General features: G+C 43.4%; 1 protein-coding gene across 1 annotated transcript in view; it reads right to left on the bottom strand.

The window, feature by feature from the left end:
- Positions 1-357: 357 nt before the first annotated feature.
- Positions 358-18,547, bottom strand: part of COL22A1 (collagen type XXII alpha 1 chain) — a gene marked incomplete at both ends in the record, with an annotated part of 204,329 nt that continues 186,139 nt past the window's right edge. Inside the window, 14 exons of the mRNA XM_080611527.1 lie at positions 358-545; positions 1,815-1,892; positions 2,247-2,429; positions 3,814-3,880; positions 6,006-6,185; positions 6,483-6,527; positions 6,790-6,825; positions 8,889-8,960; positions 11,577-11,630; positions 14,214-14,267; positions 15,252-15,305; positions 16,174-16,218; positions 17,238-17,291; positions 18,338-18,391. Coding sequence (XP_080467653.1) covers positions 358-545; positions 1,815-1,892; positions 2,247-2,429; positions 3,814-3,880; positions 6,006-6,185; positions 6,483-6,527; positions 6,790-6,825; positions 8,889-8,960; positions 11,577-11,630; positions 14,214-14,267; positions 15,252-15,305; positions 16,174-16,218; positions 17,238-17,291; positions 18,338-18,391 — 1,164 coding nt within the window. The remainder of the gene's footprint in view (positions 546-1,814; positions 1,893-2,246; positions 2,430-3,813; positions 3,881-6,005; positions 6,186-6,482; positions 6,528-6,789; positions 6,826-8,888; positions 8,961-11,576; positions 11,631-14,213; positions 14,268-15,251; positions 15,306-16,173; positions 16,219-17,237; positions 17,292-18,337; positions 18,392-18,547) is intronic.

The raw sequence follows: 18,547 nt of genomic DNA on the forward strand, positions 1-18,547 counted from the left end.
AAAGCTTTGGAAAGAGGTATCCAAGATACCAAAGATGTTGGCATCGGAATGGTTTTGCATAAACAGCTACACAAAGCATTGGTATTATATGCTCTTCAAAAGAGGAAAATCCACTTATTTTTAAATGTTTTAATATGCCCTGATGCTAGAGTAAACAAAAAACAAATTCACATATCACATCAAAGATAATAATAATAATTATTATTATAATTCATAAAAATAATCTGACCGACCGGCAGCATTTGTTGGCTTTAGAAGGCCTCCTATGACAGAAACACAGTTGAAGGCATCTGAGAGCTCTTGGCAGGTGGGATGAATTCAAGTTTCAAAGACAAGTCTGGGAATAACCCCTGCACGCTATGGCCCTTTGACGTTGAGAGGTCTGGCAGCCAGGCTTGCATAGTAAGCACATTGAGTGGGGTCACACTGTCCGTTAGCTCCTGGAGGTCCCTGTGGACCCTTGAGACCAGGCACACCAGCTTCACCTTGAGGGCCTGGTGGTCCTGGCATCCCATCTTTGGCATAGCCAGGCTCTCCTGGGAGACCTAAAACAAAACCAAAATGCCCTTTTTTGAGTGATACTTGCAGGGTGCAGTAATCAGCAATGTAGCATCACAGGAGATGGCTTTGCTGCCAAACAGGGATGCAGACATCACTTTCCACAGATATGGGTCTGGCTGGCATGTATCTACAAGGACGTGACAAGTGTATCTTGTCTGAAAGAAAGATTTCCACCCCCTATAGCACCCTTGGGCTGCACAGCTCCAGTATGGCTGTTCTTCCTGTATCACCATGTAGAACCTGTGCAGCTACCCAATGACATATAGTCCTCACAGAGAGGTGGTGAGGATGGTAAAGCTTGAGACAAGAGCCAGCTTTGGGACATAGCTCATTTATACAAAGCATACTGGGTCCATTGTCATTTTAAGGAAATACAGGGCTAGAATGGCAAACGCAGACCATGGATTTATGAAGGCTTACCATAGTTTCCTCCCCAAATAAAGCAGGGTGAAGGCAAGCCTGATCAATGGTTCCTAATTTCAAATTAGAGACAAAATACATTTGCTGCTTCTTTGACAGCAAAGGTAAAGCATGAGCTGTGTGTCTGAAACACAGGTGTTAGAGATGACCTTTTATAACACCTGAAGCTACCTGAATCCCTGGGTTCAGCTTGGTCACAACAAGATTTTGGCAAGGGCACATAGGACTCTGCACAGTGTATCTAGTAATTAAAGCTTCACTCTGTGTTTGTCCCAAAGGCCAGTTAACCTTGCTGTTACTGAGATGGATCGTTATACCTGTCAATCAATCTGAAGAAATAAAGGTGACTAAATATGATGCTAGTGATATATTTCTTCCCCTTGGGCCACTTTCTACAGAAATGATGTATGCCATGTTTATGTTATCCTGACTGTCTAATACAGATGCTGGAGAGGGGACTTTTCATCAGGGATTTTAGTGATAGGACAAGAGGTGATGGGCTCAAACTTAAACAGGGGAAGTTCAGGTTAGAGGTTAGATATAAAGAAGAAGATCTTTATTGTGAGGGTGGTGAGGCACTGGCATGCATTGCCCAGAGAAGTAGTAAATGCTCCATCCCTGGCAGTGATCAAGGCCAGGTTGTACAGAGCCTTGGGTGACATGGTCTAATGTGAGACGCCCCTGCCCATGGCAGGGGGGTTGGAACTAGATGATCTTAAGGTCCTTTCCAACCCAAACCATTTGGTGATTCTATGATTCTAATATAGTAGAGACCTGTGTCCTTGTAGCAGTTCTGAGTGATGTGTTTTGTGCTGCAGTCTGAATAAACACACCTGGAATTCCTGGAGGACCTATTTCTCCTCGCTGGCCAACACCAGTGTCTCCTTTATCACCCTTTGCTCCTCTTTCTCCTATAGAGAGGGAAAGAAAAACAACGAACCGATGAGTAGAATTCAATATTACTACCACTGGTCTTCCATCCACACTGAAGCCAATATATTTGCTAAAAATAGTTCCTAATTATGGCCAGTCGTCAGAGATGGGACATTAAGGGGGAATGAAGACATACCCCGCTTCAGTTCTGGCCAGAGGTGGAACACACCAGCAATTGCTGGTCACATTCACCACCTCTGGTTCAACAGACTGAGACTGCTTCAAACACATCCATCTAAGGATCACTTAGATGCTACTAAAAGATGTCGATGCCAAAGTGTAGTGGACACATCCCTTTATCACACTGCCAAAACACACCAAATTTCACTCACCTTTGGGACCAATAGGTCCAGGTGGCCCTTCAGACCCAGTCTGGCCAGGCCGGCCAGGCTCTCCAGGAGGACCAGTTCTTCCTGGGAGTCCTTCCTTCCCGGGGGGACCAGGAGGTCCTGGTCTGCCATGGGACACTTTGACATGTGCAGGTTGCATCTGAGCCAGGAGATAGGCTAACTTTGCTGTGAAGAGTGGGAAATGGGTTTGTTAGACTAGAAGATCAGTGCTCTAAGAGATGGAGAGACAGAACCAGCAGCCCCATAAAGTCCAAGTACTGTCACAGGTCAATATTTTAGGGCCACTCATTTGTTGTTCCCGTACAATCCTTCCCCATAAGCCATGATGGTGACTCCATGATCCTCTCTATTTTAATTAAACCTAATTTCTCAGTAACTTTAAGCTTCTACTAGATTTCATACTTAACCCTAAACACTTCTCTCATCCTCTGCTCCTTGTTCACCAAGGATCTGAAATGCCTCCTCCTTTAGCTGTGCAGCCGGTGGATTTGTGTCAAACTGGAATCATTGCTGCTCCAAAAAGGCTATTTCCACTGCTTCTGCTACACAGAAAAAGATGCTACGTGGCTGCTTTGTAAGGAGAAAGCTTACTTTCCTTGTTCTGGGCTGTAACACATGTGGGGTTAAAGCTAATGTATGCATCTCTGGCTGTGAAGTCAGAAACTGTAACTAAGGCGGCTCCCTGTGTCAGCATATTCTCCAATTTCCAAGCAGGCACATTGCTTGCCACTTCCATATTAAGACCCTGAGCAGCCTAGAGAGCTCTTAAGACATACTCAGCATCACAAAAACATCTGACAGAACAGAGGGAGGATTTTCTATCTGCCTTTCATTGATCCGCAATCTTGAATGCTTTTAGATTGGCATGGAATTTGAAGTGTGGGAGTGTGTAAATAAAACCCTTGAAATAAATCACTCCATTGAACCATGATCTTCAGCATGGAGGAAAATGCCTGCAGCTATGTGTCAGCTTCTTCAAGAAGCAATGCAGCTCTGTGGTTCACTGTAGATGAGGCCAGTAGCGGTCTGCAATTCATGTGCTTTGGGAGGAGCAGCAGCCCATATCGATTCTGCCCCCTTTTCTCACATTGATGAGTGTCACATCCAGAAATTAGAACACTTCTCCTCCAGCTGGGACCTCTAAAGCAAGTTTATGCTCTACTACAATTACTTTCCCTTCCAGGTCCCCCGATTAATCTGTTTGAATTTATATCTTCTCTTGTGCTACTGCCTCAAAATTCCCAGGCATCTGCAGGAATGTGTTTGTAGCAAAGCTGTTTTGGTAGCAAAAAGACATAAGATGCTTAGCACAGGCAATGGCCTTGGGCTGAATAAGGGAGAAAACCCCTGTCCTATTGCTTAGAACATCACGCTTGGGGAATGGTAAAGCTTGCTAAGCACATTCCATTTCACACATTCCTCCTTCCAGTCAGGCTTGTTGCAACATTGCCCTCCATAAGCAGGAGGGGTTCAGGTGCCACCACAGCGATAGAAAGTGACTTTCATACTCTCAGATACATCTTCTGGATTCCCAGAGCTGATTACTTACCATCAAGCTGCTTGTCTAACTCCTCCTGGATGAGCCTTCTCAAAGTCTCTAGAGATGGCGGCTCCCCCTAGGGAGTAATAATGACAGCAATAGCAAGACATAATAATCACAGCCAGGGGATGTGCGGATTAAGCCCTCCATAATGGGTTTAGTGGGTTGCATTTCATTACCCACAGCATACATAGGACTACAGGGACTGTCTGAAAGATGCATGTAAAGGAACTCAAAACATCCACAATTCCCAACCTGCTGGCAAGCCATGGGATCAGTGGTGTAAACAGCAAGCCTGATCAGAGGCATAGCTGTTCACTGGTCCCATCTCCTTCCTAGAGAAAATCTCCCTCCTAAAGTCTAATAGGAAAAGCAGTAGAAATCAAATCAGGAGATGTCCTCTGCCCTACTAGATCATAGTAGAAAGCCTACCTCCTTCTCCGGCACTGCACATTTCCTTGCAGAGAGAAGTATGTGTGCCCCCCAGGGTAGTTAAGGTAGGTATCTAGACTTGCTATAAACACTCACTCTGGATTTTATCTCAGGAAACAGCAACCAGCTTGTGCATATGATACCTATTCTTTTAAATGAGTGCAAGGTTCTGCCTGATTTCAGGTTGTTGAAGGGAGATGGGGGATGTGGCTGCCTGGCCTTGGTTCCCTACCCAGCCTCTTTCAGCCTCACTCTCAACTCTTTTGTTTGATGTTGCTGTAATAGCTGTCAGAACTCAAAGAAATGTGAACAAGTCTGGATGATGCATCTGAAACAAACACAATGAAAGCATTTTTGGTAGGTGGAAGCAGAATTTTCCAGGTTGTGGCTTTTTAATGAAATAAAAAAGTAGTTTTAGGGTAACCAAACTTTTGTCTTTGCATAAACTCAAAAGAAAAGATTTAGCTATACATAAAAAATAAACCATTTTGAAGCAGCAAGATCAAATGCTTTCCTCTGTAAATTGCAAAGTGAGATGCTTCGCTTGAAATATATATTTTCTTTTTTTGGCTTAAATTATTCTTTGAATTTCTTCCAGTTTTGAAAATAAGCTGCATTCTTTTGTGCATGAGTTACTTGCACGAAAGTGTTTTTCCCTCGCACTTATCCTTTTAACATACAAGGGTGCAGTTTGTGTCCTTTATGTTTATAAAGACCTAGTGAGGTCTTCTGAATCAGAAATTACTCTTCATTGAGAAATGTAGCTTTTATTAAATAGAAGAATTTCAATTTCAACCAGAAAACCAGAAGCTGAGAAGTACAGAATTGGTCTATTTGCTGCCTTCTTCCCAACACAAAATTTGCATGAGAAAAAGATGTTTGTTGGTGACAAAAGAAACAATTCTGTCATTAAGTACTAACCATTTGTGATGGCTCATAGTGAATATTCCAGCAAGCAAACACGATTGTGGAATGTACTTCGAAGGCGTACAAATTATCTTTTCAAGTTTTCACATTATTAGTTGCACCAAGTGCCTATAATCGTCACTGGATTTCATTAAATCGCTATGTTGTTGAGACACACAAAGAAATGCTTTCTCTAAAATTTACCCAGTTTTTACAGCAGAGGTTATTTCACTCTTTATTTCCCTCTAAGGTAATCTCAAATTCATCCTCAGGATGGGCATAATGGCTTCACTAATGTTGGTAGTATTTCTCATTCTTCTAGATACATTACCCTAACGCAGTCTCAGTAGTGAGATTGTTTCCCGTTACAGACAAAAAAAGAGAGAGAATATTAAACTAAAATAGGACTTTTTTGAATTCTGATGAGCTGGTTCCAGGATTTCCAGGAATAAAGCAGTGACCTTTCCACAGCTCAGCGTTCTGTCTCTCATAACAACCAGCAGCAGGGGAAGGCATAAGGTCTCCGTATGAAATGCTTAATGCTTAAAATCACTATAGAAAGAAGCTTTATCAGACCCATGACCATAGTAACAGGAACATGATTTAGGCTTTTAGTGGTATAAGATGTCAAGGAATGGCTGCCCTGGCTATAGGTTGATATTGTTTAGCTCTCCTGAAGTGCAATCCCCACGGCACTTCCCTGAGATGTTTTGTGGTATCAAGAGATGGAAACAATGCCTCCCCATCCTAACACACACTTGCTCTGGTTCCTATGAGCCTTACTGTAATCTTATGTACTTTTCTGATCACACACCGTATATGTGATACACGTACTGTACAAAGCCCTTCTCTGTCAATCTTACCCTTGGTCCTGGAAATCCTGGTTGTCCTGGAGGACCAGGAGGTCCAACTTGCCCAGTGTCTCCTGGTGGTCCATGAGGACCCATCAGTCCTGGATGGCCTTTGTGACCAGGTATCCCAGGATCACCTGGAGGGCCTTTTTCTCCTTGAGGGCCTTTTTCACCTTTGATTCCTGGCTCTCCCTAAAGTAAAAACCAAACAGCATTACCACCACAAAATAAAAGGCAAACTTCTTACTTCCAAGCACAGCGAAACAGGAACAGCTGAGCTGGCAAGTTAGTGAATACAACATCTGGTGCCTTACAAATGATCCACAAATTATTACTGACATAGAATGATTAAAGAGAGGGCTGGGAGGGTGGGAAGAGTGAAAGATCCCTACAGGACATACTTCTCTCTTGAATGACCCTTTCCCCTAACTCAAAATAGCTCTCTTTATTTCAACCTAATGAAATAACTAATAATATTCTCCAACCTACCCTCTCTCCTTTGGAGCCAGTTTCCCCTGCTTTCCCTGGTGCACCCTGCAACAAAATGAGGGTGAGATTTAAAGAGGTATACATAATAACAGTAAATAATAAAGCACAAGCCTTTGCAGTGATTTTTGTGACCTGGGGAAAGCTTATTTCCTTGTGAGTCCCACAGGTTCCTGAGAGCTCCCCGTTTGCTCTCAAATATCAACTATTCAAGAAAAAAAAATCAATTTGTTGCAACCTATGTCACATTCTTGATGTTTTAGACCCAAAACACCAAACTTACTTTGAAATAACTGGGAATTTAACTTACCTCTTTTCCAGGAGGTCCCTTCTCTCCTGGTTCTCCCTGAGAGATACAAAGAATTAATTTAGCACCCATTGCAAGTTGTTGGAATAAAAAAGCCCTACCTAATAACCACCGGTCTTGCTTTCTGTTTAGAGGTCAAGTTTTCTGCCGCAGAGCAGCACGTTTGGATGATTTATCCTTAACCCATTGCTATAGGTCATTCCTGGAAAGACACATCCTGCTATTTAGAAAGAATTTTTAGTAAAGCTACACCCTGTGTAAATGTAAATAACAGGAATTTATATCAAACCAAATGAGTGCAGGACAGATGTTGCATTGAAAGTGTGCTCCTTCTTTCAATACATTTTGTTCCTCTTTCTTACAGACATTTCACAAAGCTTCAAACACTTCACTCGGACTGGTTTAGCTTAAGCATTGTCAGTATTACACCCATAACACATAAAGGAAATCAATTTTGTAAGTAGAGGTATCATCTTGCTTTACACTAGCTGAGGTAATGCATACTGAGTCCATGATAAAGCAAGTTTGAGCCCGAAAGCTTGCCTCCATTTCAAAACTATATTAAAAACCTTCAGTTTGAACAGTTATTATTAGGATTTTTTTCTATACTTTGCATTTATAATGAGATAATTAACCAATACAGTTCGAATTTTAGCCTTTTAATGAAATCAACGTCACTGCTTTCCTGAAGACCACTGATAAAGCAAAACAAACATCAAACCATTTACTGCCAAAATTCTACCCACTTTCCCATAGCACAAATGGAAAGACTCATAGAATCAGAGAACCCTTTGTGTTGGAAGGGACCTTAAAGCTCTTCCAGCTCCAACCCTCTGCCATGGGCAGGGACACCTTCCACTAGAGCAGGTTGCTCCAAGCCCCTGTGTCCAACCTGGCCTTGAACACTGCCAGGGATGGGGCAGCCACAGCTTCTCTGGGCACCCTGTGCCAGCGCCTCACCACCCTCACAGAGAAGCATTTCTGCCTTATATCTAATCTAAATCTCTCCTGTTTAAGGTTGAACCCATTACCCCTTGTCCTATCACTACAGTCTCTGAGGAAGAGTTCCTCTCCAGCATTCTTCAGATATTGGAATGCTGCTGCAACCCACACACATGATCATATCTGTAATGTGTATGCAGGGGGTATTTTTACCCATAAGCTGGTAACACATGTAACATCTTCAACGATGCTTCCATGTATAGATGTATGCATGACTAATGTACGTAATCACAGATGTGTGATCACATCAGCTCCAAATCAGGCAGCATCACACTCACTCGAGCATTCCTTTGGGCCACTTCAGTTTTAAATGGCCACCACATTTGCTGCTTTAAAATAATTTTCCAGAGAAATATTTCTTTCTGTTGTTTTCATCACAAAACTCCCTTTCCAATCATAAAAAAATGAATAAACAAAAGAGAATCATCCTGTGGAAGATTCCTCTCTGCCAGATTCACATGAAAACCTTTTAAATCTCATTGTAAGTCACAACGGAGGTAGGAACAAAACTATTTACCTAACATTCACCCTTTCCATCCTTCCAGTGCAGTGGAACACATTTTACTTGCCTTGGAATAGCTAAAGAGATAGGATTTCAAGGCTGTGATCTTTGTAGGTGTGTAATTATTACTGTAGATCAGTTTGGGAGATACAGGGATGCTTTAATTGCAATGTACCTCCATCGCTGGTAACAAAGGAGTTCTGCTTGGAAGAGCAAATATCAGAAATACCTGTATTATTATCAGCACTTAAAATTTCCCCGTTTATCTCTTTTAGGGTTCACATAGAGATATAGTCTGAGAACCTAAATACGCCATACCCATATTAAGACCACTATTGAAACACTGAAATAAACGCACACATTATCAGGGCTGACTGACGGGTACCAGCTCAGTAGCTGAGATTAAGGATGTTTGGCTATATGAAAAATGGTATTTTTGCGGTCCAGTTTCCTTTGGAAACAAAAGTGTATGGCTTCAGGATCACCGCATCTCCTGCTTATGTGTTTTTACCTCATTAAAGATGACCATGTCTCATCTTCATCAATGTAACATTTAAAAGCAGGTCTAACGGGTCTGGATACGCCCAGACATACTTACAGGTGGTCCTCGGGGTCCTATGAAGCCAGGCAGTCCTGGGCTGCCATTTTCTCCTTTATTTCCTTTAGGACCCTTAGGACAGAAATGAGACAGATATTAGAGTTTCTCCAACATCTCTTTTCCAGAGCATGCATTTACAGGTATATTGGAACTGGAAAATTTCACTGTAGCAGCAGGATTCCCAAAACTGACAAGGAAAGGAAGAACAAAGCCACTTAGAAAAGCAGGCTGCAAACACCATATGCTTGCATTATTGATAAGCTATTTGGGGTCCCTGTTGCAAAGATGAAAATGAAGTGACACTTATGGAAGTGACAGGAGGTGTGTTCAGTGGCTGTTCTGGCCTGGCATGGTTTATAAGGTGATATTACAGAGTGGAAATGCTGTGATGGGCAACGACAAGGAAACAGTGAGGTGGTCATACTGCTCAAACCTGGGAATACAAGCAACAGACAGCCGTTATTTCCAGACTCAATTTAAAACATGTCTGCCTTATCTCTTGTGATATTCTACCCAAGTATCCCTTTCCCTTACAGACCAAGGCAGTTTAAACGGCAGTTCATGATACAGGACCATTTCACATACACTTCTGATAATGTTTTTTTACTCTTATTTTAACCTTTTCTTTCACATCTTTGCCCTCAGCCTTCTAATCCAGACCATGTCCCCTTTTTTCTTCTTAGAGTAAATCTTGTCTCTATTTTAAGCCAGTCTTGTGTAAAGTGAGCACCAACGGACAGGCACAAAGCATAGGGCTTTTGGGACTGCAGTCAGCCCAGGGAGATTGCAGGGGCTGGGTAGCATTGCTGCATGCAGAGTTAAGCATGAATGCACTGTGGATTGGGATAGGAACTGTCAAATAGGAGATGCAAAAGGGGAAGGTTTCTGGCAGGTTTTACCTTCTCATTACAAGTCAGCAATGGTGAAGGTGGAAAAGAAACCCTGATTGCCGTGATAACCTTTCCTGCTTCTCCTTTCTTTTTTTCCAAATAACATATTGGCTTGTCACATTGTGAAAGAAATTGGTGTGTTTCCAGACAAGGCTGGAAATAAATGGATCCATGTACAGCACAAGGAAATACTTCCCATAATAAGCTTTATGAAAGGGAGAGGATTCGTTTTAATGACAGAGAAGGATACTGATGGAGATGACTGTCTGCTCTGCTGACCAACACTGTCTCATTGTTTCTCCTTTCTCATTCATCTGACTTTATCCTTTTTCAATCTCCCATGTTATTTTTGGACTCTAAATCCTCTAGAGCAGAGACTGCTGTAGTTCCGTGTGTGTGTGCAGTAAACTCCCTAGGTCACTAACTGGCTGTCTAGGTAATGTGATAATATGATGATTGTTAAAACATAACCCCCATTCGGCACTCACAGGGCATCCCAAATCCAAAGTGGCCTGGTAAAAACCCAGAAAGCTAAAAAGCACTAACAGGAAACGGGAGCAGGGTGAGCATGATGAGAAGAAGAAATGAAGATTGAAAAGGCAACAGCAGGGATCCACAGGGTAAGAAGCAATGGCAGTAGTCCCAAGGAAGGTAAGAAGAAGCTGTCAAGGAGAAAAGCTGTAGCACTTATTCTTGGCTGCAGGAGGGCTGCGAGACTGCACCCGTCATGCCCCACCTGCACTATGTGAGTTGTCACCACTCCATGCAGAAAGGTGCTGGCTTCTCTGCCACCACTTAGGAGGAGACATCCCTGCAGCACAGCAATGTATGCTCAGGGCACAGGTCTGTGGCAAGGCTGAGGTTGCTTTGTAGCATTACAAGGGCCACAAAGAAGACTGAAGTCCTGCTGTGATTTTTCAGGTTTCTCCTGCTATGCCTTTATTCCTGTCTGAATCTAACAGCCCAGCAAGCTGCAATGGCTAAGTGGATGGAAAGAGGGAAGAGCCTTGTGCTGCAGTAGATGCTACAGGACACAGAGGTACATTTGCATGGATTTGCTGAATCCTGAACAATTTCAGAAGCAGAACAGAGAAAAAAAGCAAAACAAATCAGAACAAAACCAACTCTTCATTGTCCTCCGTACAGCTCTTCATTATCACACTGCTCTTCCACACAGGCTGGCCCCAGGGAGATTTCATTCTGCTTCGTGATCTTGGTTTACTACCCACCATCTACTCTTTCCCCAAGTGCCTGGGGAGGATTATTCTGCTGCTGCTATTCCTCAGTGGCAGTCTGCCATCTCCCCGAGGCTCTCTCCTTCCTTGTGACAGCTCTCTGCTGGCTGCACATTCTCTGCTTGGCAAAATTAAATGTACTGGTGAAGATGAGGCGTGCCAATCTTTTTTTTTTCCACATCAGGTAATCAATCTTTTCCCTTTTTTTTTTTTGTGTGAACACTTAAATTTGCTGGGAAAAATGATGACCCAGCCAGCAGCTCGGTTCCAGGAATGGAGAATGATAGAATCACAGAATGGCTTGGGTTGGAAAGGACCTTGGAAAGATCATCTACTTCCAACCCCCTGCCATGGGCAGGGATGTCCCACACTAGACCATGTCGCCCAAGGCTCTGTCCAACATAGCCAATCCCCTTCCAGTGTCATGAGCAGTTAGTGATTTTCAGACATGGAAACTTCAGGGATGGTGAGCACCTATGCATAATCCACTCCATCCATACTTTATCAGTCACCTCTCCTTGACATAACTGCTTGCTGCATGAGTTTCCTTTTGTAGTACTTACTGGGTTACCTGCTGGGCCAGGTTCTCCTGCAGATCCGGGCGATCCATTCTTGCCCTATGTGAAAAAGAAAAAGGTTATTGAAGTCATGCATACTACAATTAAAAACATCCACCTACTGCTACATCAGAAGGAATTTCTTTACTATTGTCCAACCTCCTCTCTAGGCAGACTGCTGAATAAGGAATGCTTATTTCCAATTGACCCTGCCACTTCTGCACCCTTAATGGCATGAGTGACCCCATCTCAGGGCAAAAATTGAGATATGTGGACCCAAAATCCTAGTTTGAAGATAGCCAAATCATCATTCCTCCTCCTGTTCTTCACCCTTATTGCTATCATATGCAGCATCTTCCTGGGTGGTTCGAACCACCCACTATGGCTGTTATAAGCCACCAGTGGTCAGACAAGCCCCTTTAGTCCATGTTTGAAGCATCTGTTGGCTACTCACTGATCAATGTTAAAGTCCCCTGCAGTAGCTGATGATTATCTCCAGATCCTCCTACACCTTATCATAGAATCATAGAATAATTAGGGTTGGAAAGGACCTTGAGATCATCTAGTTTCAACACCCCCCCATGGGCAGGGACACCCCACACTAAACCATGCCACCCAAGGCCTCATCCAACCTGGCCTTGAACACCGCCAAGGATGGAGCATTCACAACCTCCCTGGGCAACCCATTCCAGTGTCTCACCACCCTCTCAGTAAATAATTTCTTCCTTATATCCAATCTAAACTTCCCCTGTTGAAGTTTGAACCCGTTACCCCTTGTCCTGTCACTACAGTCCCTGATGAAGAGTCCATCCCCAGCATCCTTACAGGCCCCCTTCAGATACTGGAAGGCTGCTCTGAGGTCTCCACGCAGCCTTCTCCTTCCTATATTAGAAAACTTCTTATCTCCAGTGACTGAGGTAGATCCTGCAAATAACCATCCTCTTCTCAGGGCTACCATTTGAATCAGGGCCCAGAGGCCAGGCACCTATTTTTTAATTATCTCTTTATTCCTCTTTTGGGGAATGGAAAAAAACATTTATTCGAAAACCTTGAGGCATTTGATACTTGCCTGACACCAGACAACTCAGAATGAGCCAAATCGTCCTTTAAGAGGACCCATTTCTCATTGCTCCTTACCAAAGTAGCTGAGCTGACCGTCTACACTAACTAAAATTTGGTGAGATGAAATTCTACAGCCTGCTCCTCTCTCCTCCCAACTCACCATACAGAGATGTTTTTCCCTGCATTGGAGTTGGCCATAAAGACCACCCTTTATACTGGCAATATTCAAAATCATGCCTCATCCTTGTTATGAATCACAGACTGGTTTGTGTTGGAAGGGACATTAAGGCTCAACCAGCTCCAACCTCTGCCATGGGCAGGGACACCTTCCACTAGAGCAAATTGCTCCAAGCCCTGTTGTGCCTGGCCTTCAACGCTGCCAGGAGTGGGACATTAAGAAACAAAGCAGAGGAAAATCAAGAGAAACTGATAATTTGCTCTCCAACATACAAACCCCCATGTATCTCTCCTCCAGAAAAAAATGTGCCCTGGAGTCACGATGATTTATGTCTCCTCAAATCTTTTTATCCATTGCTAGTGTTGTGCAGGGGCATGACACGTTAGTGAGTGATGCCAGCAGTACAGGAATAATGAGATAAACTACAAGGTAGATGCAGGAGCTCTCCATATGTTCCTGCAGTCTTATTTAAACCCCTACCCTACAGCTCAGAGGGACTCACCGCTCCAGCTCCTGGCATTGCTGGCTGAATCAGCATTTTTGCCCTGATTATGTTGTAGAACCTGTCTCACTAGCAGGCTTTGGAGGAGGAAAAATAAATCACTGATTGCAATGTATTAAGGATGTGCCTGGGTTCAGCATTCAAATTAAACTCAAAATTTATCATTAGAGACCTGCATTCAAATTTGGAACAAGACAACTGAAAAGCCAGTGAGATTAGTGAAAGCAGTTTCCCAGCCATCCCAAATGACACTTTCTGAAATGTCAACTCAAGTGCAATTTCTTCACTGAAGTTGTAATTAAACTCTACAGGTGTTTAATTAGACAATATTATTCCTAAAATTCTGTTGGGGTTTGGGTTTTTCCCAGAAAAAAAATACAGAAAGCATTACAAAAATGAATAGTGTCACAACTGGATCCCACATACCTCAACCTGGGCACTTACAATTAGTGTCTGCCTTTGAAAACTGAGGCCATGTGAGAAGCAAGTGAGATGCCAGAGCCAGGACTGGAGTATAAGCACTTCTAACACTGCAGTCCTGGCAAAATCCATTAACCTGTTCTTCCCACTTAGTCAGCAACCTAGTCAGTCTTCCCACCTAGTCACCACTCCACTGCACTAAGTCTGCATCACTTTCTAGCAATGTTATTCTGCTTTGTCTTTCTCAAAGTAGGTGATGTGTTTTAATCACAGAATCACACATAGAATGGTTTGAGTTGGAAAGGACCTTAATATCATCCAGTTCCAACCTCCTGCCATGAGCAGGGATGTCTCATACTAGACCATGTTACCCAAGAACATTGCTGAAGACTCTTCTTCCAAACCAGAAGTCTGGACTGCAGGACATTCCCACTACACACAATGTACCACCAGAAATGTCTTGTCAGGAGAGAAAACTCACCGGCTGCCCTCTGGGTCCTCGAGGGCCCTGTGGTCCTATGGGACCAGTATCACCCTGAAGTGAAGAACAGTATTCTAGTGAGTAAGAAAGATCTGACATGCAGGCAAACAAATAAGCATTTGAAAATGTTCTTATTAAATCACACTGCACACAAATTAGGGGAAACAGCATTAAAGGAGTCTCACTACCTTGAATTTTCAAAATCTATCACTGAATGCTGTCTGATTACAGGCAGACCCATTATTATCAGGATATCTTGAAACTGGATTTCATAAGGACAGAGATTCTCCAGTACTTCTCAAGAATTGACCATTATGTTCTCTCTTGAGGGAGTCTTAAGACCTGCTTCTATCTTCTCTGAATGGTTTCCTTAGGTCTATCTTCCATTTGACTTTGTAGGCTACCATCTACAGCACAACAGTTTTCCAGTGGTACAAGGAGGTGCAAGTGAGAAACCACTTCCACAAGTCCCATAGCAATGGCACATTGCTCAGCAGCTGCTGCAGGATCCCACGTCAGCTGCACTCTCCCAGGACTGTGTTATGTGACTGCATCTGACCCCAGTACTCTCAGGATCTGCCTGTACCATCTTTCTTCCATCTGAGCAGCATCATCTTATTCCATGGGTATTTCATAGATTTCAATGGAGCTACACACTCAGTAAGGTTCAGCTTTTGTAGAGGAAATGTGACAGAACCTGGCCTAGTGGGACCTGTAGGATGAAGCACTGCTAAGAGAAGGGTGTCAGGAAGCAGCTCCATGGCTATGTGGCACAGCCCGGGATTCAAACAATGCAGCTTTCTCTGCTTTTCCAAAGACATAGCTGATACATAAGTGCCAGCAGCTGAGCGGTGACAAAGGCCTTCAAATTCTTCGTTACCCTCATGGTCTTTGCACAAATCATTCCCTGTGCACTGCTGCAATAATTCACCCTTTATTGCAGTTTCTGCAGCTAGGTTAGGTCAGGGTCACTGTGAATTAAAACCTTCATTTGTCAGGGAGAAGGAGATTATTTTCTGTTCGAAATGGTACACTTACATCCTTCCCTGGTGGCCCCTCACGACCAGCAGGACCTGCCACACCTGGCTCCCCCTGTAATTCAGCAGAAAGGAAAGAGATTTCAGCTGGAGGTCAAAGGCAGACCAGTAACACCACTGTAAGAGTCAAGGGGTTTCTGCAATGTTGGACTGAGCTCCGGGAAAACTTTTCTAAAGCCTGCAGGAGCCTCGTTCATCGCATGTGACACACAAGTCATAAACATTACTCAGAAGCATCTTCTGTACATGATGCACAAGGCAGTACATTGCTTTCCAGAATATCTGCTACTGCTCGTGCAGTCATGAAGACACCAACCTATTCCTGATAAAGAAACTACCATAATGAGGAACTCCAGCACTAAATATTTCAGCAAGCAGAGCATGTTATTTCTCTGTAAAAAGCCAGAATTAGGCAGAACATTCAGATTTGTATCCACTTTGTACACCAAGGAGATTTTTGTACTGTTTTGCTCAGAACAGAGAGCGGAACAACGCTTCATGCAGGAAGTTTTGGGGTTTGAGTTTTGAGTGTTATGATCCACAGGCAACTAAGTTAAAGGACTAGAGACATTTCTATTCTCATTTCTGTAAGTTTTGTTTCTGAACTTATTTTCCACTTCTTAGACATTTTTGGAGGAGTGCTGATACTTCTCCAACAAGTGCAGTAGGGTTTTTCACCTTGTATATGCCAGCATTTGTACCAGAGGAATGTGTTATGGAGGCATCCTTGAAACTTCCTCACAAAGGACTATCTCAAGGGGAGCACCAGAGGACTCAGCTCTACCAGCAGCATCACCTTACCTGGAATCACAACTCCAGCAGAGGAAATTAAGCCATCTGCTGTGATTCTATGCCATGGGCGTGTGGCTCATGATTGAAAACAGTCTTTCTCCAAAAGATCATGCATGGTACACATTACTTACCCGGGGTCCTGGAGGACCTGTATCTCCTCTCTGTCCTTTGAAACCCTACAAAAGAGAATGAAATCAATAATTATCCATTACTGTGATGCATGAAACACCAAGAAAACTGTATCTTGAATGTTCACTTAATGTGCTTCCCAATTTTGACTAAGATTACTGTGGACTGGTCAGCATGGAGACAGGCTGAGAAAGTTGAGGCTGTTCAGCCTGGAGAAGAGAAGGCTGCGTGGAGACCTCAGAGCAGCCTTCCAGTATCTGAAGGGGGCCTACAAGGATGCTGGGGAGGGACTCTTCATCAGGGACTGTAGTGACAGGACAAGGGGTAACGGGTTCAAACTTCAACAGGGGAAGTTTAGATTGGATATAAGGAAGAAATTATTTGCTGAGAGAGTGGTGAGGCACTGGAATGGGTTGCCCAGGGAGGTTGTGAATGCTCCATCCCTGGCAGTGTTCAAGGCCAGGTTGGACAGAGCCTTGGGTGGCATGGTTTAGTGTGGGGTATCCCTGCCCATGGCAGGGGGGGTTGGAACTGGATGATCTTAAGGTCCTTTCCAACCCTAACTATTCTATGATCCTATGATTCTATGGAACTGCCATGTCCCAGGGAGTGATTAGGAAGGGCTACATCACAGGAGGAGCTTTCTATAGCTCCTTAGGCTGCAAGACCAAGACTATAGTGTGTCTATTCCTGGTGTGAACAGCTAATAAATCATTTAACCCTAACTTTCATTGTTCCCATCCTTTTGGAGGACACATAACAGAACATAAGGGCTACAGCTGTGACTACACCTTCTGTTAGAAAGGGTGTTATGAAGTTATGTGATTTAACTGCTAGATAACGGACCTACTGTTCTCCAGTTGTGAAGGACATGGAAATGCCTGTATTGGATTTTTCTTTGTGGTCATTTATTTATCTATTCAGTCACAATGCCATGACTATTTACAGTCAGACCAGCTCTTTGGTTATGTGTTTGCATTAGTAAAGGAGCTCATCTGCCCACCAAAAGCTTCCCAGCTACAGTATAGAAGAGTGACTAGATTGGGCCCTTCAGATCAGTACTTACTGGTAAGCCTCTGGCACCCTCCTGGCCTGGAAGCCCTGGTTCTCCAGGCTTTCCCTATGGGAAACAATCACATTCATGTTAGGAGAATCTCAGGTCCACCTCTCTGTTGTTGGAAACCTCTCATGCTTCTCCCTTAGATTTAACAGCACTGAGGGCTGTGATTGCCCAGGATTTCTCCAGCAGTGCTGGAGTCTGAGCACGCAAGAAAGACAGTAGTGACACATTCCCATACATACCGCCACCTGCACTGCCACAAACATGGTCTTTGAGGTTCAAAGGTAGCTTACACCTTTGGATTGTTGCCCCTTTGCAGTGTTTTAATGACGGGTAATGCACAGAACTGCATCAATACCTACAGCATACAAAATCAGCATCTACACGTAGAAATCAGGTGTTTCAATGCAAGCACAAACTGTCTGAAACTGCTGTGACAAGCACAGTTCCATGCACCCATTGTCCTAATGACTGGGAACTTGGCTCTTCCCAGAACCAATAATTCCCCTTTGACAAGTCACAGAAAGAGGCTGGCAATGCTGGATACTGGAAGCATATTCTTCATGTAACAAACACAGTTACAAAGAATAACTTTCATTGCCCAATTTATTAACAGTTCCTTTTGGCTAACAACTTCATGGCTCAGCTGTTTTCCCCTCAGCAAATACAAGTACTGACAAAGCAGAGAAAGTAAAATATAAACCCTCTCATGCTGGCCAACAGAAGTGTTGAGAAAAGGCTTCTTTAAAGACACCTCCTCTAAACTTTTTATGCCCCATAATTTTCTACTTAAAAAATGGATCACTAGGTTTAATGGCACCAGACAACCTTCTTCCTCTACAATATTTACCGTAGCTGTAAAAGTAGAATCACTAAGTTTTAGTGTATTTATGGTAGCTGTAAAAGTAAAAGAACCTAGTTTCTTTTCAAGATTGCAAATGTGTGTCTCTTATAAATCGCTCAAGACAATTTAGTCCTGGTGTCAAAAGAAGATGTGCAAACAGGCTCCCAGCCCTCCCTGAGGAATCCATGGACAGGCAGCTCCAAAAACAATAACAGGATGCAGGCTCTGATTGCCTGAGCAAAACAGTTTTGCATTACATTACCGGTTCCCCAAGAGATCCTGGCTTGCCATCCTTGCCATCATTCCCAGCAATGCCCTGTGAATGAAATGCAAAACAGGATATAAGGAAGGAGTTGATAAGGAATATTTACAGTGACAATTCTGCTTCGACATGGCATACTTGAGTTTGCCTACCCCTCCAAAAAACTACCCTATTTCTCTGGCTCAGCCATAAACCTTTCTTCGACACACC

The sequence above is a fragment of the Psittacula echo genome, assembly GCF_963264785.1.
Source record: "Psittacula echo genome assembly, chromosome: 2".
NCBI classification, from domain to species: domain Eukaryota; kingdom Metazoa; phylum Chordata; class Aves; order Psittaciformes; family Psittacidae; genus Psittacula; species Psittacula echo.